Consider the following 17,984-nt stretch of genomic DNA (forward strand, 5'->3'; position numbering starts at 1 on the left):
AGGAGCGATGGGACCCTTTTTCAGGATAGACACCATGTTCCGAACTCTGTCGGAATTTTCAGGGTGCTTATCCAACACCTCTAAGAACCCTACTTCCATTCCTGTGTCAAATACACCGATTCCAGTATCGTGCTTCAACATTCCTTCGTCCCAGAACACGTCAATTTTCACACCTGCACCTGCATCACCCATGTTGCACCCTCCTTCCTTCTCACTTCTCTTCTCTCTGCTTCACACTCGCAACTACCCCGCTCCTCAATGACCAAGTGGGCTAGCCAGTACCTTCATTTGTCAGACTAATTAAAGAGAATTACTCCTTACACCACCTCCATATTGTTTCATGCACCACTACATTTTCTTAAAATTCTAAAACTAACATTTATATTTTAAAAAATCCTACGCTCTACTTCTTTTATTCGACAAATGTCGACATCTGACATCTGTTAAAAAAAATTTTATTCAATGGATATGTCAAATCCGTTAACAAATATACCAACCTCCGTTTAAATTCTATGTTCTCATTTTTAATTTTTAATTTATTATATTAATAATAATTATTTAATTAAATAAAATAAAATTAATTTTCGTAATATATTATAATATCAATTAAATAATATACAAATTAAATACAATATAATATTTAAATAAATTAAAATTAAAAAAAAAAAAGACACAAAGAAATGTTGCACATCCGTTGATTATAATTAATTAAAACATTTTATAATTTAATTTAATTAATTATTATTATTTAATTAAATAAAATAAATTAATTTATTACGTAATTATATATAAATTAATTTTATTTTATTTAATAAAATAATTATTATTAATTTAATTTATGTATTATTTTTTAATTATTACTTAAATATTTTTATAAAATTACTTAAACGGATGTGGTGAAATTGTTTTTTCTTTCTTTTTTCTCAGTTTTTAGTTTTTTAATTTATTGTATTTGAAATTAATATATAAATATTATTTAAATTTTTTTATATTTTAAATTAATTTATAAAGTATTTAATTTTTTTGTTTTTTATAATATATTATGTAAATAAAAAATATTTTTAAAATAAAATCTAAAATAAAAAAAATAAACTAAAATATAAAAAAAAGTTAAAATATGTGTTTTGTAAAGTTATTGTAGTTTTCCAATTAGATAAGGGAAGTTAAATTGTTTGTTTATAAAATTGTAGAAACTAATAATTTGTTTTGATGTGCTTTTGTTTTATTGAAATTGAATTGGTTTGGTGTTTAAATAGATTGTGCCGTGAACATGAATATATGTTAATTTTTGTGAATTGAAATTGGTAAAATACATGTTATTGGTGATTGGAGGTGTGTTATGGTGAATGAATGCAGTATATGACTCGTTTGAAATAATTGGATATTGGTCTTTGAGGTTATACTGAATAGAAAAATTGATATGGCATTAAGAAGTTGAAAATAGGCTAAATGGTAGGTTGTCTTAGTCAAAAAATGGGATTTGAATAGGTGATAATTTTAGGGAATGGTCAATTTAGAGAAACCTAGTTTTTGGGTCTGCTTTATGTTATTTTAAATTTGTCTAGGCCTTGAGTTAAGTAAAATCTGAAGTGGAATTGGTCAATAGTTGATAGATTGAGTTTTTATGTTGTTTTTGGTTCATTTTTAGAGGTTTTAACTAGTGAAAATCTAAAATAGAGGGTCTGTGATGAAAATGAAAGTTTGGGGTCTGTTTTTGAGTCAAGTGTGACTTTTTTAGACCCTTAGTTTGCAAATTTCTAGTATAAAAGGTGTAGAATTGATCTTAGGTACTTTTGAGTGGTTAAGTTGGTATATGTATCTTGTTTATATCCAAATAAGCAATGTGATACTCCATTTTCATATATAAACTTGTTTTCGTATCAATCATAGTGTTATAGAACCTAAATCCAAGGTACACTAAGCTTAGAAAAATAGGTTGTTGTCTTCTAGTATGATTTTGAGTGGTTCTGTGTGACACTCAACATTGTCAAACCCAAGAGCTCCTGAATTCCAGGATGTTGAGCGCCACTTTAGGCGTCGAATGCCACAAAGTCAGTGAGTTCTTTGACTTCGAGGTGCTGAGCAAGGAGTTTGTGCGATGGTCCCACTTACCTACTACAAGTCTAGCGTTGAGCACCAGGGTTCTGGCATTAGGCGCCCTATTCGTTTTATGAGTTTTGTGTTCTTTTCTTTTATGTTCCTGTGAATGATAACTTTATTGATGCTTTAATGTGTGTTTGGTATATTATATGGAATGTTACAAAGGTTTATGCATGATGTTATATATGTATCAAGGTGTGGTTAAATAAGAGTTTCTAAGGTGAAATTTTAAATGGTTGTTTCAAGTATTGTATGTATGAATGTGGGAAGCTCAACCTTAGAGGTTATCTTGACACTTTAATGGTCACTCATTCTCAATTAGAGAAGGGTGGTGCATATGGTGAGAGTAGCATAAGGTCTTAGTCTATGGACTCCATCTTGGCCTAAGACGCAAAACGGATTAACCTTGTGTGTGTTGGGTAGGGTGAAATCCATTGGCAATGACTCTGTAGAGCAATAGAGGTCACCACAAGTGTTTGGCCTGCCATAGTTCAACGTTCATACTTGTATCCAGATGACCAAGTTTAGGTTCATAGTATGTTTAAGATGTTTGGTTTGACTTTGTATGAAAGGTAATATATGATGAATCATAATATCCTACGTTTGTTTCTTATAACATTAGCTTACCCTTTGTGTGTTTCTTTGTTTGGTTACTTGTGTTTGTTTGGTTTCTTTTTGCAATGATAACCTAGTTGGTGTGATTAGAGGGAAATGACCTTCCGTAAAGCAGGCATTGGAAGGAGATGGCGCGGACATGTAGTTATGAGTACGTTTATCTAGTTATATTTTGAAAGACATTATATAAACAATTCTTTTATTTTCTTTTGTATTACATATAAAGTTAGACTTATAATTATTTTGAATAATTGTATGAATATTCTATATACTTTCTTGAGTTAATTATTCTATTGTATTGATTTTGTGATGATTTCTTAACAGTGTTTTATATTATTAAATAGATGTTACAAATATAAATTAAAAATTCAATCTTTTATATCATGTAATATAAAGATAAAATTATTTATTATTTACATTTTGAATAATATATTATAATACAAAATTATTATGAACACATTTAATTTAAAAAATATATAATCACTATACATTATCTAGTTTATATATATATATATATATATATATATATATATATTCAACAGTCCTAATCCTTTTAAATTTTTGAGTGAAAAAAAATACAATTTTTCATAAGTCAAAATAATATTCTCAATCATTTTAATTCACAATAACATATTGAACCAGAAATTGAATACTTTCCAAAATATTTTAAAAATAAGAATGATGACAATTTTGATTAGGTTTAATGTTTCGGTAGATCCTTTTTTTTTTCATAATCTCAAATAGATCTCCTACTTATTTTTTGTCTTAATTGAGTCTTTATTTTTGAAAAATTGAAAAAAAATTGAAACAAATAGAGGTTTGCCGTCAAATTGGACAAACACCGTTTAAGAGGCCATTACGTGGCATGCTAACAATAGTGTTTTAAATGACATGGCAGTAAATGCATGACTATGACGTGTATTTTGTAATTTCATAATTAAAAAATTGAGGACAAATTGGGGAAAACAAATCAAAGGTAGCCCCTTTCTCTGCAATTGAGAAATGCGAAAACAAATAGGGAAAGTGTGAGTGGGGCTTCGTATTAGGGTTCGTGGGAGAAAAAAAAATTGTTTTTGTTGGATTGTGAAATTAGGGTTCGTAGGTGAAAAACATCAGTTTGAAATTAGGGTTCGTGCGATGTTTAGAACAATTTAGGGCTAAAGCACGAGGTGAGGTGTGAGACCTTGTGTCGTTGGAAGCGCAAGGCTAAAGTACGTGGTGAGTGGAGGTGAATCTGAACGAATAACGTGTTTGTGCTTTATTGTATTAGTTTTCATAGTTGGGAAATTACATTATTTGGTGGGGGTCCCCCATGGTTTCAATGGTTTGGTCTGCGTTGTTGATTGTGATATAGTGGTTCCCCACGTAGGTTTAAAGTTATTTGACAATTTGTATGAGTGTTTTTGTTATTGTTTTAATATTTTTTTTTGTTGTCATATGTTTGCATAATAGGTGTAGATATATTTATATTGTGTTGTGCGTAATGGACGACACTATTGACTGTGTTTTCTATCATAGAGGGAAGTTCGTTAATGATGATATTGTTAACTACGAAGGGAAGACGACAACTTTGTCCCTGATATGTAGAGTTATTTAGTGGTTGTTAGTGTAGTGAAAGGTTTGAGATATGATAATTTTAAAGATTTATGGTACTCTGTAGGAGGGGGTTTAGTGTTGGAAAATAGGTTGGAACCATTGATTGATGACACTGGTGCCATGCATATGGCTAACTTAACTAGGCTTAATGGTGAGGCTCATTTATACGTTGTACATGTTGTTTCTGAGCCTGAAGTGATACATATGCTTGAATATATTACTAATGATGAAGGACAAGTTGAAGGTCATGGTGAAGTACAAAAAGAGTTGCATGGGGGTGAAGAAGATGGTGATGGTGTTGAAGTAAAGGGTGAAGGTGATGGTGACGTGCAAGAGGTGCATGAGGGTGAAGAAGATGGTCATGGTGTTGAAGTTGAAGGTGATGGTGATGATGATGTAGAGCAAGAGTTGCATGTGTGTGAAGGAGTTGTGGAGGAGGAAGTTGATCTTCGTAGTTAGAGTTCATCTATTGACGAAGGTGGTGTACATGGAAATAATGAGTGCTTAGAGGGGCTAGTTGATGTGAATGTTGAATGTGATATAGATGTTAATGTGGAAGTAGAAGTAGAAAGTCTTTCTGAAAGTTCAGACAACAACTTTGATGATGATGACAGAGGTTTGTCAGATGAAGAGTGGAAATATGAGGAATTACTTAGTGCAACAGATAATGATGAATAAGTTAATGACAATGAAGGTTATGGGAGGTTTGGTGCCTTTTGTATGCCAAAAAGTATGATAGACTTTACATGGGAACTAAGGACTTATTTTGCTGAAAAGCAAGATATTTAAGATGTTGTAAAAGGTATGCTTTGGAAAATGGGAGGAATATAAAGTTTGTAAAAAATGACAAAAACAAGATTGAGGCTCAAGTGCGTGGGTATGCAAAAGGAGAATGCCCATGAATCATATATTGTGCTTATATGGAGGCTGTGAAATCGTGGCAGCTGAGACTATAAATGACAAGTATACATGCAATAGGGAATTCAACCTCAAGTTACTTGATGCCAAGTGGTTGAGCAAAAAGCTGGAGAAAACAGTAAGGAAAATCCTAAAGTGAAGGGTGTAGATATTTGCGAAAAAGTTCAAAGAAAGTGGAACATTAATATATCTAGGTGTATGGCTTATAAAGCCAAAGATATTGCTTCTTATCACATTGATGGGTCCTTTAAGGAACAATATAAGATGATATATGATTATGCACATGAGTTGTTGGGAAGAAATCCAGGATCTACAGTTAAGGTTCGTGTTGAGGATAATGAGGGTGATGTAATTTTCAAGGGATTTTACTCTTGTCTTAAGGCATGCAAAGACAATTTTGTCTCTTATAGGCCAATAATTGGATTAGATGGAGCCTTTTTTTGAAAGGGAAGTATGGTGGTGAGCTGTTAAGAGTTGTTGGGAGAGATGCAAATGATCAAATGTTGCCTATTGCATATGCAGTGGTTGAAGTGGAAAACAAGGATTCATGGTCCTGGTTTCTAAAGCTATTGATTGATAACCTTGGTAGTGAAGAAGTATGTTCATCAATAACTTTTGTGTCAGACCAGCAAAAGGTAATAATGATCTTTAAAACCACAGGGTCTATTACCAACCATACAAGAACTACTTCCTGGTGTTGACCAAAGATTTTGTCAGACACTTATATGCAAAATTTAGGAAGAAATATCCTAGTATAAACCTGAAACGGCTGATGTGGAGGGAAACTACTACCACTCACCCACAGACTTGGGAGATGGAAATGAGAAATCTTAAAGATGTCAATGAAGATGCCTTCAAGCATTTGATAGTCATCCCTCCGAGGTTTTTCTTTTAAACTTAACTCCAAGGTTTATGCTTTAAAACTTAACACCACATTTTGTATTTACATACTGCTAACATTTGTTTACACCATATTCGATACTGGTCAAGGTCCAGATTCAGTCCAACACCAAAATGTGACACCTTGGTGAGCAACATGAGTGAGGCATTCAACAGTGTTCTGGTTCATACCAGGACTAAACCAATCATAACAATGTTGAAAGAAATCACGGTGTACATCATGTAAAGATGGGCAAGAAATAGGTTTAAGATACAATCCTTTGCAAGATCAATTTGTCTAAAGATCCAGACTAGATTTCGAAAGGAATCACAATTAACAAAACACTGGATTCCAAGGTAAACTTTCTTCATTACTTCTGAATTGTGTTGAATTATTTTATTGGTTCATAAATATTGTTGTTGTACTTTGTTCAGCTGGTCAGCCAATAAACTGTCACTCATGCCATCATCAGAACCAACCCAAGAAGCTACCCAACAACCTACTCCATCATCAAAACCAGTCATCCCATCGTCACAATCACTCATGCCATCATCACAATTATCTGAAGTATATAATGACTACGAAGCTCAATCGTAGAAGGTTGCATGAATGATGATGCCAACCTTAAGGATCTAATTATGTAATAGTTCAGAAAGTAATATAACACAACTTCATTCATTTAGAAAGTCAAATACATTGTTATTTGTTTTCATTCACAAACTCATTTTAACATCATCTATTGCATCCTAACAAAACGAAAAACCATGCTACATTATGGATTTGTCATCCATATTGAAATTACAACAATATTATGCAAACAAATCAAACAAACCACCCCTATCAACAACTTTATCCATTTTTCCACAACCTTAACAAATTTTTGCAAATCACTCATCATCTTTGTTTCACCTCCCATTTCTTCTCTCTTTGACAAACACTCATGTTTTTCTTCCCACTTTAGATTCGTATAGATATTCTCAATACCATCATCACAATACCATTTGAAGAAATTGCAACCACCTTCTTCATGTCCATTCTATAAAAAAAAAATAAAAATTAGAAGGACTTACTACTAACACAAACAACTACTCATCCACCTTCTTTTTACCTTGTACTTATGGCAGCCCCAAAATTGCTTCCCTTTATTCTTAACAGTTCGAGTTGTTCTTAGGATTGTTTTCTCTCCACATAGGCAAAGGGGTGAGACACTATCAATCCTAGATACTCCACCACCATGAAAAACGACATTAGGTTTTGATTCCGCCACCTATTGCATGTTGAAGAAGAATAAGAATGTGGCGTTTGCATTTAATTATCCATCTTGCCCAACAAACCCTAATTCGAAGCCTCACTCACACTTTCCCCAATCTGTTTTCACATTTCTCAATTAAAGAGAAAGGGTCTGCCTTTAATTTGTTTTCCTCAATTTCTCTTCAATTTTTTAATTCAGAAATTACAAAATACACGTCACGATCATATATTTACTGCCACGTCATTTAAAACACACTACTGTCATCATGCCATGTAATGACATTTTAAACGGCGTTTGTCCAATTTGATGACAAACTTATATTTGTTTTAATTTTTCAAAAATAAGGACCCAATTGAGACAAAGAATAAGTAGGAGACCTAATTGAGATTTTGAATGAAAAAAAGGACCTACTGAAACATTAAACTTTAAAATTATAAAAAACTTGATCATAGAATAATCTAAAGTGTCAATTAGATCTAATTCATTCATCCCTTTTAATATATTTTTTAATAAGTCTATTTTTATTAGATCAATAAATAAGTAAGTCAAAAAAAGTCTTAATCAATATGAATTATTTAATAGATATTTTATATTTATATAAATAGATATATTTATTTTATAAAAAAATAGACTAATTAAACTTATTTTTCCATTCAACAGAAGTCTAAATAAATGAATTGAATAACATCCTAGACAATGAAACATATGTGAAAAATAGTTTCAATAGAATAGATGTATAGATAAACACAATATCTATTTAGACATGTTTGAATGAATCCTTCTAATAAGAAGGTGTATAATTACATTTCGATTTGAATTCAATAAATTTGAAATAATGGAATCGATATTTTCGATTCTAAATTCATAACCCTACCTCATTCTCATTTTGGACATATCATATCTACAAATTTTTTTATTCCAATTAGAAAGGTAAGAGATTACAAATCTTTAAATCAGTTCATCCAAACATATTTTACACTTCCTTTTTCTTCTTTCTATTAAAGTGTATCATCTCAAACAAACATAATCTTAAAGTAAGTTAGCCTGAAATCAAAATGAGTTTAATAATTCTTGAATATAGTTGACATAAATACATATAATAATAAAATTCTAATTTAATCCTTGAAAATCCTTAATCTGTATTCTAATTAAAAAAACTCATAATCTTATTTTAATTAAATAAGATTTTAAAAATAGATTACATTAAAAGAAGATATTTATATCATTAAACGTCTAATCGTCTTCAAATTTATCTCCGTCCAAACTACTATCAAAATAAGATAAGATAATCATATAAATACATCCAAGTGTGACAACTCCATCAAAATTCCATTTTTTAAAATAATTTTAAACTTAACCTTTTCTTTTCATAATTGTATCCTTAAATGTTCAATCTTCACAAACAGAATACAAATGTTTTAAATGCGTTCATGCATAGTTACTTGCATATTTCTTCTTTTTAATCAATATTCTAATATATGACCTAACTTATTAGGTGAAATAGTTTTTTTTTTTATCTAAATAAAAGTAAAAAGCAAGATACTTTAGAAAAGTTGGCATAAAGTAATTTTAACTTTTTTCCAAAAATCATTTATTTGCATATAAACTATTAAAAAACTATTAAATTTATTCAATTTTCATGAAATAAATTAATAAATCAATATTTATAAATTGTAATATAGAAGATAACATAAGTAAAATTTTAAACATTTATAAATATAATTAAATGTGCATCTACTATAATATACATTCAAAAGTATACTCTTTCAGTGAAAAACATTAAATATTATATTAATGCCACTTAATTCACTTTCAAAATTCACAGTAATTACAAGTTATACTTAAAAAAAGTATTATCTTAAAATTTTAATATTAATATAAATAATTTTAAAAAATCTTAAATTTAAATGAAAATTTGTATGTTTTTAAGACAAAAGTGACGCATATAACTTTTATTAAAACGTTAGTGAAATACATATATTCTACAAAAAAATATGAAATATAGATGAGCTATATTTTAAATTAATTTCACTATGACTTTTTATTTTATTTTATTTCAATGCATAATTTTAATTTTTTGTTTTTAGTAAGTTGAAGTCGGATTGACTAATACAATTTCATTTTATTCACAAGCATAATTTTAATTTCTCTGTTTCTTTTACCATTGATAATGTAAATGGAATATATACATTCCTTAAATATTTTTTATTTATAAAATGATTTTCTTTTTAAATCTAATTTAAATTTGGTTGATAAAATTTTTTTTTATTAATCAAATGAAAATCTTTAAAATTAAAAAATTAAGCAAAATAAGTCGTTCTTCAACTAAAAGAAATACAAACTATTATTATCATTATTATATATATATATATATATATATATATATACTGATGTTAAACAACAACTTTAAAACTTAAAAAAAAGTATATTTGTGAGAGTTTTTGGTGCAATTTGGTCCTCTTATTCATTAAATAGGTTGTTTGGTTCATGTTAATTAAGTCTTAATATTATGCCTTGATTTTAATGAATACAACTCAGGACTCTGAATGTTATTTATGTAAGTGTATCAAATTGAATTCCTCTAAATAGATAGGGGACTACCGTATTTAAATAATTAAATCCATCACCAACATCTCACAGACCTACCAAATAACAATAATAATGACAAATATAAAAAAAAAGTACAAAATTTTTACAATTTTGTTTTTCTATTTTTGGTTAAATCCTTCTTTACTTTTTCTTTATTTTCTCAAATTCCACATTTAATTGATAGAATATTTTAATTTATTAACAAAAATTAAAGTTCATTCAAAGAAAGAAAAACTGTCAGTAAAATATTTGTTACTAAATTTTATTAATATGAAAGAAAAATTCTTCTCCAATTTTGTTATCATTTCCTTCTTCTTTTTGTCACTTATTTCTAATTCATTGATTGATAAGACATATTTTATCAAATTATTTAAAACTTATTTTATCTATGAATTTTTAAAATATATAAGATTTTGCAATGAAATGGTAAAAGTAGAAAAGATAAAAGATTTGACATCTATTTTATTGATAAAACTTACCAATAAATTATTAAAACATTCAATTATCGACGTGTTACAGTGGCATCCCTTAAATTCATCACCAACATGAATTGCGTACATTCCTTTTAATAGATAGGACACTAACACATTTAAATAATTAAATACCACCAACATCTCATAAACATACCAAATAACAACAATAATGAAAAGAAAAAAAAAAAAAACTTATGGTACAAACTTTCACAATATTTTTTCTACTTTTGTTTAACATAGTCATTATTTACGTTAAGTAGTATTTTGTATCCCTTTTAGTTGAACATCCTTCTTTACCTTTTTTTTTTTTCCTCAAATTCCACATGTAATTGATAAAATATTTTAATTGGTTCGTGGTTCATTTGGTTCATTTTTTACATTTGGTTTGTGGTTCATTTGGTTCGTTCTTTGCATTTGGTTTGTGGTTCAAGAGACCATTCTTTGTGGTTCGTTGAGCAAGATAATTATATAGTTTTAGTTTAATTTGTATTCTCTATGGCAGCAAACGAACCAAATGAACCACGAACCAAATGCAAAGAACGAACAACAACACGCACACGAACCCTAACTCACTTTCAGCACCAATTTCATTCCAGATTAAAGTGATAGCAAATTCGTGAAAATCCCTAATGTTAAAAATCCACAGATCACTTAACACATGTCAGCAAAAAAAAATCACACGTGTCAAGAGAGAGGCAGCAAAACAGTTAACACACATGGACAGACGTTATACACATCAGCAGATTTTTAACTGTGTTAGTTTTGGAGGACTAAAATCAAAGTTTCCAAAACATTGAGGACTAAATTGTACCTTATTTTAAAAGAGAGACTAAAACCAAAAATGCCCAATAGTTGAGGGACTAAAAACATTAACCTTTTTTTTTTTCTCAAATTCCACATTTAATTGATAAAATATTTTAAATTATTAATCAAATTTAAATTATATACAAAAAAAGCATAAATTCTCTCAATCAAAACTTATATGTTGTAATATAATATTTTGAACTCAATTGAAAAATAAATTATACCGAAAGGTTCTTCGTTTACAATATTTTATATTTTAACAAAATCGTTACATAAAATTTGTAGAAACAAACAACAAATGGAATAGAAATTTTTTGTTGGTAATAATAAAAAAAATTCATTACGAACATATAGAATATCAAAAGTTTGTTTGCAATAACAAGTTTTTCCCAATATTTTTTTATGGAAAACAATAGAAGTTTTTTTTCAATATAATATTTATTGATAAATTTTACATTTTGTTAATAACCAAAATTTGTTACTAATTATCAATAACTATAAACTTGTTAATAGTTATTGATTGAAATTATAATTGTCGACACTAACAAATTATATTCTAAAGTAATTATTGTCATATGATATTTTTTATATGTTCATACTTTATTTCTCTCTTTTACTCTTTCTTTAATTTTTTTTCATGTTCTTCTCTTTATTTTTATTACTCATCCCCAATTCATCTATATAACAAATTTTGTCGAATTAGACAATAACATTTTTCTTGATAAATTTAACGATCATTTTTTAAATATTCAATTATCAAGGTATCCTACTATAAAATATATTTTACTATAAAATATATTTTACTATAAAATAATAATATATAAAAAATTTAATATTTATTTTATCAATAAAATTTACTAAAAAATTATTAATTACAATCAAATTTTACCAACAAATTTATAAAATACATCATCACATAAATGACTTGCATTTCTCCAAATACATAGAGGACTATCACATTTAAATAATTAATATATCATCAACATCTTCTACATCTATCAAATAACCACAATAGTGACATAAAAAATTTTACTCTATTGTTTTGTTAAACATCATCATTATTTACATCAAGTAATATTTTGTATTCCTTTTAGTCGAAATCATTCTTTATTCTCCTTTTTTATTGTCTAAAATTCCATATTCAATTTATAAAACATTTTAATTTACAATCAAATTTAAATTGGATAAAAAATATAAAATATCCCAATAGAAAAATAATATGTTGTATAAAAAGTGTTTTAAATATTCTTCAGTAATAACATTTTATGATTAACAAAATCGTTGCCTAACATTTGTAGAAAATGTTGCTTATTGTCGTGTTTTAGGCAACATCTATTAAAATTTCATAGGCACAATAATAAAAATTATCTACTAAATGAATAATTAAAGTATTGACAGACAAAATCTATTAGTAATAGTAAAATTTTATTGAAAAACAATTTTCTTTTATGAAAAAGCAACTATAGAAAAATTCATCATTTGTCAATAAATTTCATTGACAATTATGAAAAAATTATCAACACTGACTTTTTTTTTATTTTTATTTTGTCTTTTTCTATTGTCATTGCTACCTCCAGTAGCCTCACCTTCTTTGACTTGATTTCCTTTTTTCCTTTTAATTTATTTTACTCATCTCCAATTTATTTATAAAATATATTTTATTAGATTTGACAAAAGTTTTGATATTCATTTTAACAAATTTTAATTTTTAAAAAAAATTATTATAAAATGTTCAAAGTTTAAAAACAAAAACTTTGACACACCAACAAAATTTACAGACATTATTAGAATATTTAATTATCGGAAAAATATAAATTTTTAATAAAAATTCTAATGGATTTATCTGCAAATAAAATCCGTTTTATCAACTGACCTTTTCTCATTAATAATTAAGAAAGTTTTCCCTTTTAAGAAATTCTTTTACAATGGTTGCATTTTAATTAGAATTTTCAAGCTCCTAAACCACTTACAAGAAATAGTTACCATTATCATGCTTAAATTTTTAGACTTCCATATCTAATTAATTATGTAGGGTTTTAAAGTTTAGGGTTTTCAAGCTCCTAAACTTATACGAAATTTTTTTATTTATTTTGAATCCATCATTTACAAGTTCATTCAAAGAGCCGAAATAAAGATGATACAACACTTGGAAAAAAAATTTAACAAGTCCCTAAATGTTAATTTATTTATTTTTTTAATCAATTTGTATGTATTAAGTTTCTTTTGTTTTCCCGTTAAATACCTACAATGAAGATGAAAACCTTTTATAGCTTACCAATCTATTAAATGCATTACTATCATAAACTACATGCTTTCCTCCAAGTACATCTAAACAATTAATGCATCATAACATCTCATAAACCAACAAAATAACAACAATAATGACAAATCAAAAAAATTAACTTATGGTACAAACTTTCACAACACTTTTTTTCCATTTTTGTTTAACATCATCATTAGTTATATTAAGTAAAATTTCGTATTCCTTTTAGCTTAATTAACATCCTTTTTCATCTTTTTTTTTTCTTTCTCAAATTCCATGTTTAATTTATAATCAAATTTAAATTGGATAAAAGAACATAACTTATCTCAATCCAATATAGAATGTTGTAATAGAATATTTTGAATATTCTTCATTAACAACCTTTTATTATTAACAAAAATGGTTGTATGATTGTAGAAATAAGCGTTGCTTATTGTCTTTTTGAGGTAACATCATCTATTAAAAATTTGTGACCATAATAAAAAAAAGTGTTCACTAAAAGAATAATAAAATTATCGATTGAAAAAATATGTTAATAATAAAAAAAATTCATTGTAAAACAAATTTTTATTATGAAAATATGGTGATAAAAAATTTGTTGATAAAATATTTATAAGAAAATTTTGCAACGCATAAAACATATTTTGTTAATAATTATTAACAACCAAAATTTATCAATAATTACATTTTTTCTTCTTCTTCTTATTCTTGTCTTCTCATTCTCTTCCTTTAACGTCGTAGTTGCTATCTCTTTCGGTGATGTGAGCTCCTTTGACTTTGTCTGTAAAATTCGTTTTTTCCAAATGGTTTCTTTTCCATGTGAAATTTCTTATAATGGTTGCACAGAATTTACAAGCTCTTCAACCACTTATATTATCATGCTTAAATTTTTAGATATCTATGTGTAATTAATGTAAGGTTTGGAAGTCTCTTATCAAACAGTAACTATAACTTGAAGTTCATACCACATATTTTTTTATTTTGAATCTATCATTTACAAATTCATTTAAAGAGCCGACATAAGGATGAAACAACACTTTAAAAACTTTAATTCATATTTTTTAATCAATTTCTATACATTAAGTTTCTCGTTAAATATCTACAGAGAAGAAGAAAACATTTTATAGCTTCTCCTGAAACGTTAGTTAAAGAAAAATATATTAATATATTTGTTGATGCATCATATTTGTATTTTTAACAATCAATATAATTGTGTAGTATGGTATGTGACCCGATATCATTCAGATCATCCTTGAATTGGATCAGTCTTAAAATTATTGGGTCAATAAACTCGACGTACAAACAATTATCAATTCTTAACTAATTAATTAAGATAGCTCTTGAGATAGTTTATAACTAATTTGACAGTTAATATATTAACTGTTTATTGGGATTGGACTACATCTAATAATAAATTCATTTTAATATTTATAAATATATTTGACAGGAGTATCAGGTAACTTATTCTGAATACTTATTTTGACTAAACACTGAACATTCAATTATGAGTAAAAACTCTTTAAATATATGTCTAATTTGAGCGTCAAAATACCTTTTGCAGATATCCTTCTCTTCTCTTGACTCGGATAGAAAGAATTTGAGATGAAAAGTTCAAAAATCATAGAATAAAAAAGGCAAGCGCAAAAATATATGGATTCAAATGACAAACTTTTTTTCTTATCCGTTTAGATCCTACTAACAAATTTCCAATAAATTAAAATATCTCAAGATGACCTTCACAGTTATAAAGTCATTCAGATATGTAATAGTCAAATATCTTTAAATAAAATTGAAAAGAAGTGTGATAAAATTAAGAGATATGATACTATCAAATTTATATATTTATTTGAGATATTCTTACATATTTTTTTATTTTTATAATGTGTCAAAAAAAATATAAATGTATATTATTTTATCATTACTTTAAAATTAAACCTCTTAAATATTAGATTGAGAGATATTTATATACTTTTAAAAAATCTAATAACGAAATAATCTCATACACCACGCAACTGTTACTAAGTGAAAGGAATAACATTATCTGTCTACAACTTTGACCAATTTCGTTAGCAGGTCTTTCTTGACGACTGTCATTCAGCAATGGTGATGACATGAACCGCAGCATCAGTATCAGGAATAGGTTGAACTGTTCCTCGATGGAGTACCTCAGAGAGCTCAAAATTTGCAAGGTTTGCAAGTTCCTCAACAGCTTCACAAATTTTCTCAACACAGAAAACTATATCAATTAGAAGTGATGCCACTGTAGCGGCTGGTATTATCTGCAGATGATCAGCTCCTTCCCACGGGTTTCTTCTCAGAACTGATTTAAGAGATTCAGCAGCATTTTTAGCATTTGCCACATGGGGATTTGGCATTCCTGCCTTTGCAAACTGTTTAAGCATCAATGATGATTCCTTAAGAGCCTTCCCAGATTCCATTATGATGTTTGCACATGGTTCTTCGATCCCGCTTCTAATTTCATATGGGGTCTGAAGGCAAAACACAAAAAACAGTGTTCTTCAATGATCTTAAACTATTATAGTCCCAACTAATCTCTACGTGAAAAATCCACAGGATTTGAAGAAGAAATGTGAAATATTGTACGTACTTGATCAGAACGGGAGAGGAAGACACTGAGAGCTTTAATTTTGTAAGCACACAACCGAATTTGGTTTCCGATCTTCAGGTATTGCTTCCATGGATGGCGAAATCTGAACCTTCCATGACGAGGTTCCCATCTTGCCAAAACAGCCTATGCATGCCGGAACAAATCAAACATGGCAGATAATTAATGTGACAATCTTAATTTTCTAGACAAAAAACATTATGTGAGAAAACATGAATATAGTTATTGGTGTTCACCATTGTTTCTTCATTAGTTTTTGAAGAGAGGATACTTTCATATCTGTGGAGAAATGACTTATCATCCTCAGCTTCTGCTGTCTTCCCTAAATTGTTGAAGTATTCATCTCTAAATCCTGCGGATTGCCACTTTTTCGTTAGTTTTTAAATTTCATCAGCAAGAACATTCATAATTAGTGAAACATTATTGAATGAAGTATGAGGAGTGTCCACATGTTAGTCAAAACCTCATAATTCTATTACGCATCATTCACAAAGAACAAACCCTAGGGATTAATTAATCAAGAGTTGGAAAATATCGAGATTTTTCAAGATTTAGGCATGAAAATGAATACCAGTAATTATTACCTTCCAAAAAGTCGGCGATCTTTACAACATTGGAAGCAATTTGATTGTGAAGATCCTGTCCAATCCAAACGGGGCATATACAAATACATACCGTAATAGCTATACAACTCCCAATTAGGATCGTTAATAACCTCTCTTGTGCAACTTCCAACAGTTCATTCTCACTAGTCTCCGAAAGAGCTACTAAACAAAAGGTCAAAATAAAAACAATCATCCCGTAATCATACTTCGCCTTCAGTCGCGGGGAAAATCTCATAAACGTCACCGTTCCAGCTGCGAAATCAAACGCCTTTGTAAATTAATTAACTTCCTCTCATTCTAACTATTGTTAAACTAATTAATTAGCACTGTAATTACCTACGAAAAATACAGACACCGTAATCATTACGAGCTTTCCCTTATCTCCAAAAAAACTCGCTATTTCGCGGAGTGCAACAGCAAGACCACCAGCAAATGTCGTTGCCAACACCCTGTTTAAACCTTTTCCGAGTGTTGCACCTGGAAAATGTTACATTACATATCACATTTTTGTTAACAAAACGTTTACATTAATGATCAAAGGAAAATAGTAATTAAAAATTGGTTAATCACTCACCCACTGAAAATTCTAGGACTAATATCACAGTGATAACGGCCCATATTATGTTGTCACCAAGAACATAGAAGGAGGGACGAAAATACTGCAAAATAGAGATTAATACCAGTGCGAATCCGAACTTAAGGGAGTGAGTAATCCTTCTGGGGTCATCTTTTCCAAGTTTTACAACCATGTTTTTGAAGTTAACTAACATGGTTTGTGGTTTCTCGTACAAGGTTCGCCATGTACAAGTGCAACCTGAGTTCTCCATTTTTGCTGTTGTTCCAATGAGCTACGCAATGAGATTGGAAATAACAAAAGAATGCACGCTTGGTATGGTAATTTTAGGTTCATATATATATTGTGTGTGCGTGCGTTGTTTTGGAAAAGTGAAGAGAAATGGACAGTGGTATAGAAGGACAATATGTTCCATCACGTTCGCAGAGTCAAATATTTGAACTGTGATAAGAAGTTCGTGAACCATACATGTGACGCAGGAAAGGATCCATCTGTATATTATATTTGAGAAGATCATAACCATCAAGAAGAGCTTCAACTTGAAGTTTTCAAGTGAGGTAATTTGAGGGTAGAAGCTAATAAAAGGTTTAAAGAATGTATTATTTCAAAGAGTAGAGTACCATATATATATATATATATATATATATATATATATATATATATATATATATATATATATATATATATAT

The 17,984-nt window shown here is 28.5% G+C and overlaps 2 protein-coding genes across 2 annotated transcripts; one reads left to right on the top strand and one right to left on the bottom strand.

The window, feature by feature from the left end:
• Window positions 1-2,811: 2,811 nt before the first annotated feature.
• LOC106753102 (major centromere autoantigen B-like) lies at window positions 2,812-4,989 on the top strand. Its single transcript, XM_014634893.1, has 3 exons — window positions 2,812-2,866; window positions 4,376-4,762; window positions 4,856-4,989. The coding sequence occupies exons 1-3, from the start codon at window positions 2,812-2,814 to the stop codon at window positions 4,987-4,989; spliced, it is 576 nt and encodes a 191-aa protein (XP_014490379.1).
• Window positions 4,990-15,580: 10,591 nt separating this feature from the next.
• LOC106753103 (aluminum-activated malate transporter 8-like) lies at window positions 15,581-17,470 on the bottom strand. Its single transcript, XM_014634895.1, has 6 exons — window positions 17,296-17,470; window positions 17,071-17,198; window positions 16,701-16,755; window positions 16,353-16,468; window positions 16,099-16,242; window positions 15,581-15,979 (listed from the first exon to the last, which is right to left on the bottom strand). Exons 1-6 carry the CDS (start codon window positions 17,468-17,470, stop codon window positions 15,581-15,583), a joined length of 1,017 nt encoding a protein of 338 aa, XP_014490381.1.
• Between the last annotated feature and the right edge of the window lie 514 nt (window positions 17,471-17,984).

This window comes from Vigna radiata, unplaced genomic scaffold (genome assembly GCF_000741045.1).
Source record: "Vigna radiata var. radiata cultivar VC1973A unplaced genomic scaffold, Vradiata_ver6 scaffold_234, whole genome shotgun sequence".
Lineage (NCBI taxonomy): Eukaryota > Viridiplantae > Streptophyta > Magnoliopsida > Fabales > Fabaceae > Vigna > Vigna radiata.

What these genes read in the sequence shown, in the direction of transcription:
- LOC106753102 (XM_014634893.1), top strand. Translation starts at nt 2,812, where the DNA reads ATGACCTTCCGTAAAGCAGGCATTGGAAGGAGATGGCGCGGACATGTA. An exon ending in GCGCGGACATGTAGTTATGA is followed by an intron (nt 2,867 to 4,375) that starts GTACGTTTATCT and finishes GGTACTCTGTAG; the next exon opens with GAGGGGGTTTAGTGTTGGAA. An exon ending in GGAGGAGGAAGTTGATCTTC is followed by an intron (nt 4,763 to 4,855) that starts GTAGTTAGAGTT and finishes AATGTGATATAG; the next exon opens with ATGTTAATGTGGAAGTAGAA.
- LOC106753103 (XM_014634895.1), bottom strand. Translation starts at nt 17,470, where the DNA reads ATGGTTGTAAAACTTGGAAAAGATGACCCCAGAAGGATTACTCACTCC. An exon ending in AGTCCTAGAATTTTCAGTGG is followed by an intron (nt 17,199 to 17,295) that starts GTGAGTGATTAA and finishes AACATTTTCCAG; the next exon opens with GTGCAACACTCGGAAAAGGT. An exon ending in TCCTCTCCCGTTCTGATCAA is followed by an intron (nt 15,980 to 16,098) that starts GTACGTACAATA and finishes TTTTGCCTTCAG; the next exon opens with ACCCCATATGAAATTAGAAG.